The sequence below is a fragment of the Carcharhinus amblyrhynchos genome, chromosome 27 (genome assembly GCF_965287045.1).
Source record: "Carcharhinus amblyrhynchos chromosome 27, sCarAmb.v2.hapA, whole genome shotgun sequence".
Classification (NCBI taxonomy): Eukaryota; Metazoa; Chordata; class Chondrichthyes; order Carcharhiniformes; family Carcharhinidae; genus Carcharhinus; species Carcharhinus amblyrhynchos.
Genome location: NC_137350.1, coordinates 22,844,165 through 22,858,285, shown reverse-complemented (window position 1 = coordinate 22,858,285; position 14,121 = coordinate 22,844,165). Strand labels below are relative to the sequence as shown.

General features: G+C 40.1%; 1 protein-coding gene across 1 annotated transcript in view; it reads right to left on the bottom strand.

The window, feature by feature from the left end:
- Window positions 1-5,516: 5,516 nt before the first annotated feature.
- The window catches only part of mpp2b (MAGUK p55 scaffold protein 2b), a 243,735-nt gene continuing 235,130 nt past the window's right edge, over window positions 5,517-14,121 (bottom strand). The window contains exon 12 of the mRNA XM_080213341.1: window positions 5,517-13,621. Coding sequence (XP_080069467.1) covers window positions 13,445-13,621 — 177 coding nt within the window. The 3' untranslated portion in view covers window positions 5,517-13,444. The remainder of the gene's footprint in view (window positions 13,622-14,121) is intronic.

Genomic DNA, 14,121 nt, shown 5'->3' with positions numbered 1-14,121 from the left:
CTAATGAGAAAGGAATAATTGGCAATCACCTTGGGGATGAGTGATCATAACATCGTAGAATTTTTCACCAAGGTGGAGAATGACGCAGTTAATTCTGAGACAAGGGTCCTGAATCTTAATAAAGGAGGCTACAGTGATATGAGGTGCAAGATGGCCATGATGGATTTGGAAGTATTTCTTAAAGGGATGAAGGTGGATAGGCAATGGCAGACATTTGTAGAGTATACGGGTGAACTGCAGGAATTGTTTATTCCTGTCTGACACAAAATTAAACTGGAAAGGTGGCCAACCCCATGGCTTACAAGGGAAATTACAGGTGGTATTCAATCCAAAGAAGAGGCATCTGAATTGGCCAGAAAAACAAACAAACTTGAGGATTGGGAACAGTTTCAAATTCAGTAAAGGAAGATTAAAGGATTGATTAAGAAGGAGAAAATAGGGTTTGAGAGTAAGCTTGCGGGGAACTGACTGTAAAAGTTTCTATAGATTTGTGAAATGAAAGGATTGATGAGGACAAATGTAGGTCCCTTACGGTTAGAAACAGGGAAATTTATAATGGGGAACAAAGAAATAGCTGTTCAAGTAAGTACATACTTTGGTTCTGTCTTCACAAAGGACACAATAACACATCAGAAATGTTGGGGAACACAAGTTTCGTAAGAGGGAGGAACTTAAGGAAATTAGTATTAGTAGGAAAATGGTATTGGGGAAATTGATGGGATTGAAGATTCATAAATCCCCAAAGCCTGATAATCTACATCCCAGATAACTTAAGGAAGTGGCCCTAGAAATAATGGATGCATTGCTAGTCAACTTCCAAGACTCTATAGACTTTGGAACAGTTCCTATGGATTGGAAGGGAGATAATGTAACGCTGTTGTCTAAGAGATGAGGTAGAGGGAAAACAAGAAATTATGGACCAGTCAGCCTGACATCGATAGTGGGGAAAATGCTAGAGTCCATTATAAAAGGTTTAACAGCACAGTACTTGGAGAACTGCATCAGGATTGGACAGAGTCAGCATGAATTTATGAAAGGAAAATCATGCTTGACAAATCTACTGGAATTCTTCGAGGATGGAACTATTAGACTTGATGAGGGGGAGCCAGTGGATGGGATTTATTTGGACTTTCAGAAGGCTTTCGACAAAGTCCCACAGAAGAGGTTAGTGTGTAAAATTAAAGTGCATGGGATTCAGGATAGTGCATTGAAATGGATAGAAAACTGGTTGGCAGACAGGAAACGAAGAATAGGAATAGGAGTTAAAGCCAGCGTAGATCAACTATGATCGAATGGTGAGGCAATCTTAAAGGGCCTCTTTCTGTTTCTATTCTTTGTTTGTGTTGTGTGAATAAATAGGTCACTTTCTTAATGAAAGGCAGTGACTAGAGGGGTACCGCAGGGATCGGTGTTGGACTCCAGCTATTCACAATATAAAATAATGATTTCAAAGGGGGAACCAAGTGTAACATCTCACAATTTGCAGATGACACAAAACTGGGTGGGAGGATGAGTTGCAAGGAGAATGCAGAGATGCTTCAGTATGATCTGGACGAGTTGAGTGAGTGTGCAAATGCACCACAAATGCAGTATAATGTGGATAAATGTTATATTATTCATTTTGGTAGCAAACACATGAAGACAGTATTGTCCAAGCCTATGTATTTCAATCTCTAACAGCGAATAAGAACACAAAGTCAATTTTAAATATTTAAACACAATTTCTTTATTCAACACTTTAGTACCAGAACTCAAACTCACAACAGTCGCAATACTTTAATTCTTTAACTTCAATGTTAACTCTTAACATTAAATCAAAAGGTAAGGGGAAAAAATCTGAATGAATTAAACTCTTCCACAAAGGTCTCAATCATTGATATGGTGTGATAAATAATCTAGAAGTCTTGAGCCTGTTAGACTTGTTTAATGTCTGTAATTCACAAACCACTGGCAGAATTCTCCCCCCAAAATTCTAAGTGTTGAATTTGCAGGAAAAATTAATAATTCACACTGTTTTTTTCAGTGGAAGTTCACACTAGAATCTCCCACAATCTTTGCACTGCAGAGGCCACCAGTGTGAATATCATTAGCTTTCAGTGGATAGGGCCTATTCCCAGTCAGGAGGCTGAAACCAGCAGGCCTCTGCGCATGCGCAGTGGCCCTGAACTGTCAGCCTCCCGTTTGCTGGTCAGCTCAATTGCTGACTTCAGAGAGGGGAATGCGCGATAAGACCTGAGTGTCCTCGTACATCAGTAGCTGATGGTAAGCATGCAGGTGCAGCAGGCAGGAAAGGAGACGAATTGTGCGCTGGCCTTTATGAGTACAGGAGCAGGGATGTTCTGATGCAATTATACAAGACCTTGCTGAAGCCACAGCGGGAATATCATGTGCAATTTTGATCTCATTATTTGAGGAAGGATGTTCTTGCCATAGTGGGAATGCAGAGAAGATTTACAGACTGATTCCTGGGATGGTGGGACTGACGTATGAGAAAAGATTGAGTCAGTTAGGATTGTATTTGCTGGAGTTTAGAAGAATAAGGGCGTCTCATAGAAACCTACAAAATTCTAACAGGATGAGACAAGGTATATTGCAACTGACATCAATTATAGTGCTAATATTTAACATTTCAGTAAAGAATGGTTGTGAGAGAAACAGGCAACTGAAGGCAAGTCTGGAATATTGATCTCCAGAAATGCATGTCAGAGAAAGAAAAGAGGGAGTGTTAAAGTTTGAGATGTTTAGTTTCTTGGTCACTGCTCCCTCCCAGGCTGCAGACATTCGTCACTCCCAGTCATTGTAGCTCTCGATATGAGACAGAAACCAGGCTACTGTGATTGGAATCACAGCAGGCAAGACAACAAATCCAATCACTGACTCCATGGTGCCAAACTCTAATGGGGAGGCCTTGCTTCTTCAGGCGTTCCTGGAAGAGAAGCGGCAGTGAGTTAAACGCAGGATAAAAGTGTTGCTGTTGAGCTGGGCCCACAGGCTGAGCATCACCGGGTGTGCGAGCAGGTTGAGAATCCATCCGAACACAGGGTGAACAGGGCGGCAGCAAGATGAGCAGACATGGAGCTGCACTTGATGCAGGAGGGATGTCCCTGATGGTGGAGATATCCAGAACCAGGGGTCATTGTCTAAGGATACAGGGTAAACCTTTTGAGGCTGAGAAGAAATGTCTTCACCCTGAAATTGGTAAGTTGGAATTCACTACCACAGAAAGCAGTTGAGGCCAAACATTATATACTTTTAAGGAGGAGTTAGATATAGCTCTTGGACTTGTTGGACTTTAACCTGGTGCTGTGAGACTTCTTACTGTGCCCAATTCAGTGCAATACTGGCATCTCCACATTTTGATCATAATGAATGGCAGAGCAGATTTGAAGGACCAATTCCTGCTCCTATAAGTTATTTTTATTCATTTGTGTAACATGACCTTAGCAGCCTGTCCCTAGCTTTCCTTGCTCAAAGGAAGTTGAGAGTCAGTCACATTGCTATGGCTCTGGAGTCACATGTAGGCCAGACCAGGTAAGGACGGCAGATTTCCTTTCCAAAAGGACATTAGTGAACCAGATGGGTTTTTCTGACAATTAACATTGGTTTCATGGTCATCAGTAGATCCTTAATTCTAGATTTTTTTTATTGAATAGGAATTCCACCATCTGCTATGGTGGGATTCGAACCCAGGCCCCCAGAACATTAACTGAGTTTCTTGATTAATAGTCCAACAATAATAGCACTCGGCCAGCGGCTCCTATATTGCAAGGATATTGCAGTCTGAGGGAACCTTTACTGCACAACCTTAGAAGAAGGTTTGGGTCATTGTCTGCATGAAGTTTGCACACTCTCCCTGTGTCTGCATGGGTTTCCACGGGTGCTCTGGTTTCCTCCCACATTCCAAAGGTGTGTGGGTTAGGTGGATTTGTCATGCTAAATTACCACTTAGCTAGAGTAAATGAGTTATGGGGATAGGACCTGGGTGGGATTGTGGTCAGTGCGGACTCGATGGGCCAAATGGCCCCCTTCTGCACTGAAGGATGCTATGACTCTAGTCCCGCAAATAGAAACTTCTAGATTTGCTGGAAGAATGATGGAAATTATTGCCAGTTTCGCTGTCATTGCTCAAACAAAATCCAGGCCATTGTGTCAGGAAACAAGTGCAAGTTTCTGTTCCAGCAAAGTGTGGAACAGTTGGGGGCTGCAGTGGAAATGGTGGCTGAAGGGTGTTAAACATTTTTCCTGAAAGCAGGCTGGATCTATCTTAAATTGTCAAAATACTGAGCCCTATTTTACCATTTTAATTCTAAGTGCTGGGTGGCCTTGAAACTGGGAGTGTTTCAGATCTGACTTTTAGACCCGTTCTCAGGCGCCTCCATACACACTCTGTCTGAAAAAATATCAGTGATTCTGAATTGCACTGCAGAAGCCTGTGGGTGGAACTTATTACACCTGAAACACTGTAGCTCCAATTGGAGCCTTCAACTGCGCATGTGCAGTAAACAAAATAGAAAAGCGCTCCCCTACCACATCGTTCCCAGGCCGGATAATGCCTCCCCCTGGCCCCCACAGACATTGCCCCCACCCCCACAAGATTACTATCCCTCTTATCTACTCCTGCTCCTATTTCTTATGTTCTTATCCACCCATCTCCTCAGGTACCTAGACCAGTCGTGGCTCCCTGTCCCCCCTTCCCCCACCGATTGCACACAGGGTGGCAGTGGAAACCCCCCTTCCTCCCACTGATCACATAGAGTGGCAGTGGGCCTCCTGCCCCAATGCCCCAGCACCCCCAGTTCCTGCTCCCCCACCAGAATCATGTGACCCCCCCCACCAGAGAGCCATCTGACCCGCCTCCCCTCCCACCACCAGAGAGCCATCTGACCCGCCTCCCCTCCCACCACCAGAGAGCCATCTGACCCGCCTCCCCTCCCACCACCAGAGAGCCATCTGACCCACCTCCCTGCCGCGCCCCCATCCCACATCAGAGAGCCAGCTGAGCCATGCAAATATATTTAAATTGATGTTGCATTGGTTTCAGGCATGGTGCCAACAGCAGCCATTTTAAGCCTTTGGTAAAGGGGGAATGGATGAAAAAACAGACATGGATCATGCTACTTGCCTCACTCACAACTTTACCAAGTTTTCATGCCTGAAACGGGCACAACTTGATGGTAAAATTGGGTGCACTGAGTCCAGTAGTCTTAGCTAGGGTTTGGGAAATGCAATCCAATTAGTAGCCAGGATTTGTGAAGGGAAAATGGTCAGGGTTCCCTATCAGTAATGTTGAAATGTGTGAACATCAGGTGAGCATAGGATGTGATTCAGCTGTAATACTTTCCATTGTAAACCTCCCACACTCTAATTACCAGTGACGGGGATACTGGAAGACATCCAGCTGTCAGTTTCCTATTTTCTATACATATAACCAACTAATAATGACAGAGCAAGTAACTTAAACACAGAATTTTTTGGCAATAATTTTTTTTAAATTATTTTAAAATTAGAAATGCACAAATATTTCACAAAGTAAGAACAATATAATGGTCCTTCTGTACAACAGTGAAACTCTGTCGACTTTATTAATAAACCAATTAAATCTACTTTCAACTCCAGTACATAACAAATGAATAGGCCTGGGAATATCAGAGAAGTATTGCATTACGACAGTAATATTGCAGTTTAAACAGTGATCATTCAATAGATACTCCAAAAATATGGGAAAAAAAACTGATTATAGATAAAGAACAACAGTAACTTTACAGACAACGTGGATTTTCATTTTGTTTTTGAAGAAAGATAAACTATTGCTTAGCGAGCACAGCAAGTGACATTACTTACCATTAATAGGGTATAATATTGTATATTCACACACAATATGCCTCATCATTCGTACAATGTAAAGGTTTACTTAAGTTAGAAAAAGCTACAACCAAAAATACTGTTCACAATTTGTTTGAGACATGAATACAAAAAGTAACCACAGTATTAACTAAACATGCACCAAATCACTTGCGTTATAAGACAAATTACTTCTTGTTGCTACTAAGAAAAATATTTTGACTTACTTCTGTTTGTAAAGATAAAATCTAGACCAGAATACAAATAATCTCAATGTGCACCATCATACAGAAAGTTCTCCATTGTTTTGGAACAGGCAAAAAGTTTTTAAAGGAAGCTGAAAGATAGTATACAATTGTTGTGTATGATAAAAAAATTAACCAGGAATACACCTCTCAAATATAATTCCTATTTTAAAATCATTTTTAAACTGTAAATTGCTTTTAGCCAAAGATAAATTAGATCATAGAGTTAGGCAAAGTAAAATAAATGGTGACTTTTTTTATTATTCGATCATTGGAGTTATCCATCCCTTGTTAGCCGAGGGCAGTTGAGAGTCATCCACATTGCTATGGCTCTGGAGTCATATGTAGGCCATACCGGGTAAGGCAGCAGATTTTGTCCTCTAAAGGACATTAGTGAACCACACAGGTATTTCGACAATCGACAATGCTTCATGGTCATCAGTACATTCTTAATTCCAGATATTTATACTGAGTTCAAATTCTACCATGTGCCCTGTTGGGATTCAAACCTGGGTCCCCAGAACGTTAGCTGAGTTTCTGGATTAAAAATCTAGCGATAATACCACTAGGCCATCGCCTTCACAATTATTATTCAACTGTCAAACTGTCTAACTTGACTTTACTTGAATATTTTTCATACATTGAAGTGAAACATTATTTATGAAGAGGAAATGGAATTATTTGCCATTTTATTAATCAACCCAAAAAGCCCCAGGTCAATTTTATTCCAATGCTGCAATCAGCAAGGTATACTGGTCTTGTACATAGATAACTCATACCAAGCTTCAAGTGTGAATGATAAGGTTCAGAACTTTGTATTTGTTTATATTCCAGGTACAGCCAGTATCAAATGATATAGAACAATTGCATACATGATACATGCTTGTGAGCGTGTTGCGATGTTCATGTTTCAGAAATGTAGACTTGAAAACAGCAAATGCTCAAACTGCTACGAGATCTCGTGCAACAATCGAAAACTCAATGAAGTATCAGCACCATCCTGTACCTTCACTACGGAAGGTTACACATTCAGTAATGATTTGTGTGCACATTTAAAACATGAACAATAAATATAATTTTCTACTTATCTCTCACACTGCTTATTGGGGGCCTTACTGCTGTGTCACATAGCTAAATGTTGACTCAATTATTAATGGGTTTAATGGATTAAATAATTTATTAATATTTATTAACTAACTCATTAATGGCGAGCAGCTTTAAGATTATGAAATACATCTTGAAGCACAACCTGCCACCTTTTAGAAATTATTTTGTTCAAAATGTCAGAATCCCTATCATTGAAACCAAAATTCAGAAGTTGGAATATAGACCACTGAACCATTGGTTAAAACAACCAGTCACTTATTGATTACTGTGAATTCATCTGAAGGATCGAGTGAAATGCACTGACATTTTGCAGCTCAGAAATCTGAATTTAAAGTTATCAATGTGAAAGTTTTGAATATTTTGGGTGTCCAAATTAAATGAACCCCATGATTATGAGAGAGGTTCATGCAATTGGCCATCAGGAAGCAATGTTGCTCAAGCTGCTAACTGATAATTTTGGGACAGGTCTCTGTTCGGACAGTTGATCAATCCAATCCTGGGACACAGTGTAACAGTCTAGCCCTTATTAAAAACTTTTGGGTAAGGATGGACAGAACACAACACTGTCCTAACATCTTCATTAAATTCTCACTCTGTGGACACAAAATCAAACTCAAAGGTAGATAGCTTGCAAAACAGAAAGAACAATAGAAAATAATGAATGTTGTAAATAATGTAGGAGATTTTTAAAAATAATTGAGAAGGAAATGTACTACCCTTCATTCTATTGACTCTTATCTAGGGGGGCAAGAGCTACAATGTAAGGTGCATTCCACAAATGTTATATTCCTACTTCTGCTGCAACTTTGCTTGTGTCAGCATTAAATCCATATTTTATCAATCTTTCTGAACGTGTTTCACAATATGATAATGTTAATCCAATTGAAAGTTAGGAAGTGTTCAGGACACCCAGAATAACTCCCTACTCCTCTTTAAATAATGCTGTGGCATCTTTCCCGTCCACCTGAGCAAGCAGTTGGGACCTTGGTTTTAACATCTCATCTGAAAGACAGCACCGTCAACCGTGCAGTGCTGCTCCTGGTGCTGCATTGTTGTGGTAGTTATATGCTCAAGTGTGGCTATTTGACTAATGCAGGTAAGTGCAACTTTCATCTGGATCATTCGATAATCATCAGGAGAGTGATTCTTTTCAAATTTCTTGGAAATTTTTCTTTTCCTAACCACTCGGCTGTTGCAAATGTTAGTGTCCCTATCATTAACCCAACTCTGACCAACACAGACCAGGAATTGCGCTTGGAAAGTTATGGTCTACATGCTCTGATTGCATGCTGCCATTACTAACTAAGGAATTGAGGAAGCTCAGGTTGGGTACTCTTCTGGACAAATTAGAAAAGAGAGCTAGAAGAGATGCGATCTGACCCTTTGTCAGATGCTGTCAGACTTGCTGAAATTTTCCAACATTTTCTGTTTCTGTTTCAGATTCCAGCATCCGCAGTATTTTGCTTTTATCAGAGAGATGTGATCTGATAGGTCTACAGAAAGGATTGGTTGATGCATTATAGCTACTGGGGGCATTCCATGAACTGTAAATGCTCCCACTGGACATACATGTTCCTCAGGAATGTATTTGGGAAACTGCAGGGAAGCCACCTGAGCAATCATTCATTTCAATTGACGAAGAATCTTCGACTGGGTGGAACAGTGGTCAGCACTGCTGCCTCACAGCACCAGGGACCTGGGTTCTGCCTGTATGGAGTTTACACTTCTCCACATGTCTGCACAGGTTTCCTCCCACAATGGAAAGACGTGCAGGTTAGGTGGACAGGCCATGTTAAATTGCACGGAGTTACAGGGATAGGGTAGGGTGAGTGGGCCTGGGTAAGATGCTCTTTTGGACAGTTGTTGGAGGCTTGATGGAGGCTGAAGGGCCTCCTGTACAGTAGGGAATCTATGGTGCTCACCAGTGATTTTCTGAACGCTGTTTCCTGCTAGAAGGGCTAGGCCCCAAAGTCACCTCATTCATCTCATCAGTGTTTAGAAAACCGTCATCAATTTGATGGTCTACGCTGCAAGACTTTCACATTCTTTGGTCGGAACACCACAGTTAATTGAAGGAAATCAAATCATTCTGGAAGAATCTGTGTGACATGTATGTAGGCAGCAAAACAGTTTGGTGAATGAAGTCAGAAAAAAGCAGCAGAGAATCAGTTGCACACTTTGAAATTCACTCTGATGGTTACATATGGAGATAATTAATAACTGCACTGTTGACTGCACCTTACCTATTGATTTACAGAGAGATGAGGGTGAATGGGATTAAAGGTTAGGGGGAAAAAGCAGGATTTGGCTATTGAGTTGGATGATCAGCCATGATCGTAATGAATGGTGGTACAGGCTCGAAGGGCCAAATGGCCTCCTATCTTCTGTGTTTCTATGAAATATCTGAATGGGACTTGGGAAATCCCTTATTCGGGAGTTGCTTATTAATGTGAATGAAAATACAATCAATGTCTTACAGTGCCTCTTTTGAAGGGAGAGAGTTTTTGGATGATGCAGAAGCCAACATTCTGAAAGCCTACATTAGCAATAATCAATGAATTAACTTTTCTGCTCTTACCACCGTTTCCAAGATGGTCTTCTTAAAGTGGTTCCACCATGGGCTTTAAGATCGATCTGGAGATTTGTAAATACAAACTGCTTCAAATTGTTACATAAAACCAACTGGTTAAAAGGATCAAGTGAAAATGTGGTCACTCAAACTTAACTTATAGACACAGGGAATATTTTGGATAAGTGCTTCAACATGGTTGCAAGATTATGGAAAACTCTAAAGGGGAGTTCTGTTTATTCTGAGCAAATACTTCCCAACAATTTAATTTTTTGAGGCGTATCTTATATAGAAAAACATTCGAGTCCATGTCATTGGGATGCTGAAGAGACGAAGGGATTAGGAGGAGGATGGATGCAAAGTGAGATCAAAAGACAAGGCTGCAAGGAGGTTCTGTATAGAAGAGGCAAAGGTGAAAAGAAAGAGTGGCTTAAGGCTGGGCAAGGAACTAGGCAACTGGGAGCTAATGGTGGGGTCAACAATATTGCTGGTGGTAAAGGAGAGATGGGGGACTATGAATCACACAAGGTCAGAGGCGAGGACAAAGGGAAAAATAATTCTGGAATATACATCGACACATGGCATCCAATATTCTAGCCACTGAATTTTGGAAACATGAATGACACAAATTTCCCTCTCTCAAAAACCGCCATTTAAAACATGAACTAACTCCTATACACAGATTTTAAAGCAATGAATTTTGCTCGATTTTCTTAACGCAATTTATAGCAGAAGTCGTTCGATGCACACCAATTGCAATGGAAAGAGAAAGATGCTTATGAAGAATATATTTACAATTTTGCATCAAGATATCGTGCAAAGGAAATCTCACGTTTTCATCACACCAAAACTGCCAACATCCAGATTTAATAGTTCAGGGAGACACCAGGACATTGTCTTTTTGTTTTCTGCTCACTTTTGAGAAGCACAGGAATGTATGCGAAATTAGAAGACACCGTCACAGTTCATTTGGTTGGGGTGAATCCTGACAAAATCCCAGTGAGTTTGGAATGTATGTGGTTAAGCAAGTTACAAAGTGATCGTACGGTCCACAGCTGAGCCGGTCAAAAAGGCAAAACCAAAATCACCACATTAAGTATGACTTGAACCAACCTCCTTCTACGCAGGAGCTTGTAGGTCACGGCTTTACTTTGTCTCCTCCTGAACTAAACTGAAGTTAGTGCTTGAGAATGATCACAATTTTTTACAATTCTATTTATCTACAACTCTTCAATATGGCAAAACATGATTCAGCAAAGCCCCATGTTGATTTTGCAAAATTATACGTATATTGGCTTTTGCTAAATTTAGCCTACAACAATCATACATTGACAGCAATTGTATACTAGTCATCTGTTTCATTCAAAGTAAAATTTATAATTGATTCTTTTATACATTGATAATTCCTTCACGTTACATATATAGAGATTTTTTTTAAATTTGTTACAAAGTTAAAAATACAATAAAAAACAACATTTTAAAAGTATCCCTTCCCAGGATTTCTTATTAAAAAATGATCTTCAATATATTAACTGAACAACTAGCGAGGATGGGTGTCATTTTAATCACTAGAAGCAATATCTTTTTTACAATTGGCTAGTACTGGAAATACATTATAAAACAAAATCTACAGAGAATGTCTAGATATTTAAGTATGAGCAATACTCTCTGCAATCCATCATTCACATAAAATGAATCACCTACTCGCAGGGTGAAATTCATCAGGGTAATTTGGGTGAAAAAAAAATCACAAGGTCCAAATAAGATTTTCTTGGTTGTCTACTTACATTAACTTTTCCAGCAAAAATAATTAACTGGCGAGATTTTATTCCTGAATTTGTTTGTTGATTACTGACTGGTGGGTATGAAGTTTAAAGGGTGTTGATGTAAATAAACTGAAGCATTTATATAGATGGATTCATGAAATAAACAGGACATATTAGTACAAATATTAAGATACCGCAGTGGAAATATTATATACAAATCATTAATGCTAAGTGAAATGTGTATTTTTGAAAGTGCGCGTGGATTATTTGTCAGGGTAAGGCTCTGTTTGTTCATTTGCCAGAATATTCTCATTCATAAGTGTTATATCTCAATTTCACTTCCGTTTTATTTTCTTGGGAAGCAGAGGGGGAAGGTTTGGCAAATGGCTAACCTTCCACCTCGAGGATTTGGCTTGTGATTTCAGCAAGCACCCATGGTATGAAATAAAACTTCAAAACGTCTGTAAGTAGGCTGCAGTTGGTGAAAGGTTCACGTCCCACAAATCCAGATCACCTCAGCATTGAAGTGGAGATTCACAAAGGCAATAGATAGTTGATCATTTCATTTTAGGCACAGCCACACAGCACAAATTATATCTAAATTAGAAAAAGTTAGAAAAGTCATAAAATCTATCACTGATGGGAAGAACCTACATGTTTTAGCAGTGAACTGAAATACAGCTCTCCATTCTAAGAAGGCTCAATTAGAACATTTATCCAGTTTTTTTTTTAAATATGGCCCAAGTTTGTTAATGAAAAGAGATACTGTCCTGTGGAGGACCCTGTTATTCGTAAATGTTACTTCAAAACTGATTGAAAAAGTCCTAAAGAATAAGAGCTGTGGAAAATATACTCCCACTGCTAGTACAGAACAACAAAGTCATGTCCAATTGAATGAACACATTGTCACAAGCGGGGAAAAATCTGGGATGAAACTATGCCATGCACTATTGTCACACGAACACGATAATGTACAAAATCCTTACTTGATAAGTTAATTGAGACATTAACGTATTTATAATAGCTCATTGCCTCGGGAGGCAGTAAAGGAATGGGATTCATATAAGCTTTCATGTGTGAATATTGCACAGTTTTAAGTATATATCGTGTGCAGTATTGCATGAAGCCCAAGATATCAGTACCCAGCAGCCACGTGCAAACAGGTACAGTGGAACCACATTTTAACCAATACTTTCACAAGGATAATAATTTGAAGTTAGAACACTGATAATCCTTCAAGCTAAAGAGGGAGCTGGACGTGGCCCTTGCGGCTAAAGGGATCAAGGGATATGGAGAGAAAGTGGGAGTGGGATACTGAAAGTGCATGATCAGCCTTTGAATGATGGTGCAGACTCGAAGGGCTGAATGGCCTACCCCTGCACTTATGTTTCAATACAAACGGTAACCGGTTCATCACTGTGAGGTTATTTAGAAGAATTTAAACAGTTTCAAAGACTTAAGGAAGAGTCAATGCTTTGAATTTGAACACAAATGACCCCATTATTACTTTCCTTTACAAGGAACAATTTGTTCATTTTCCTGGTAAGATCATCAAAGAATAAGTGAAATCTTACTTTCCTTGTGATTCTGTTTGATACTTATTGGACTTAAGAGGATCCAGCAAAATTTGCCATTGAACTTTGGACACTGCTGCCCAAAAGTCTGACATTTGCCTGATCCCTGTATTGTTCATAAAATAAAAATGATGGTAGCTGGAGAGCATTCCCCCATCCTTTCCTTTTAAACCCTTTTTAGATCACCTCCATTGCTGATTGACATAATGTAACTGTTGTCACCTTGGGCTGCTGCCCCAATTACGACCAGTCAAGATGGAGATCTCTTCACTTCTGAAGGACTTTTTCTATAATGTTAATGGTGCTCTGTGTAAACCATATTCCTCTATCCTTCGGAAAGTGTTAGTAGACCCAGCTCACTGGCACCCATTGGGGCTCCGTGCAGAGTTTCTCCATAGCAGCTCTGAGTTTTTGGAAGGCTTTGTCCAGGTTATCGTTCATAATGGTGTGATCGAAGTAGTGGCTGTACGCTCGCTGGATACGGGAACTCTCATCCACCGTTTTCTTCAGATCAGTGTCCTTGAAAGGAACATAAAAGATTTACTTGACGTGCTATGGAAGGTAAAAGTGCTCTGATCGCAAGATATTTCATGTTGCAGTGCAGAAGGAGACCATTTGGCCCATCACGTCTGCCCTGACTTTCTGGAAGAGAATCTGCATAGATCACCGCCTCCCTCCACAACCCCCCAGCCAATCCCTGTAACCCCGTGCATTTATTCTGAATAATGCATCTAACCTCCACATCTTTGGACACTAAAGGAGGAGCTCGTGCCCCAAGACTGGAAAATCTTGTCAAAGGACAATGGTTCTGTCCTGCCTGCTATAATTTCTGCAGTGGACAGGACAGGAAATTTCACCGCTAGGGATAATTTAGCATGGCTAATCTACGTCATCTACACATCTTTGGACTATGAGAGTTGCCCAGAGGATGCTATTAGTCAACAGTACTTTGAATCTTTTACAATGAAAGTCTTAAAAGGTGAAATCTTGTCATGTCATCCTTTCAGCTCTTAAATGGA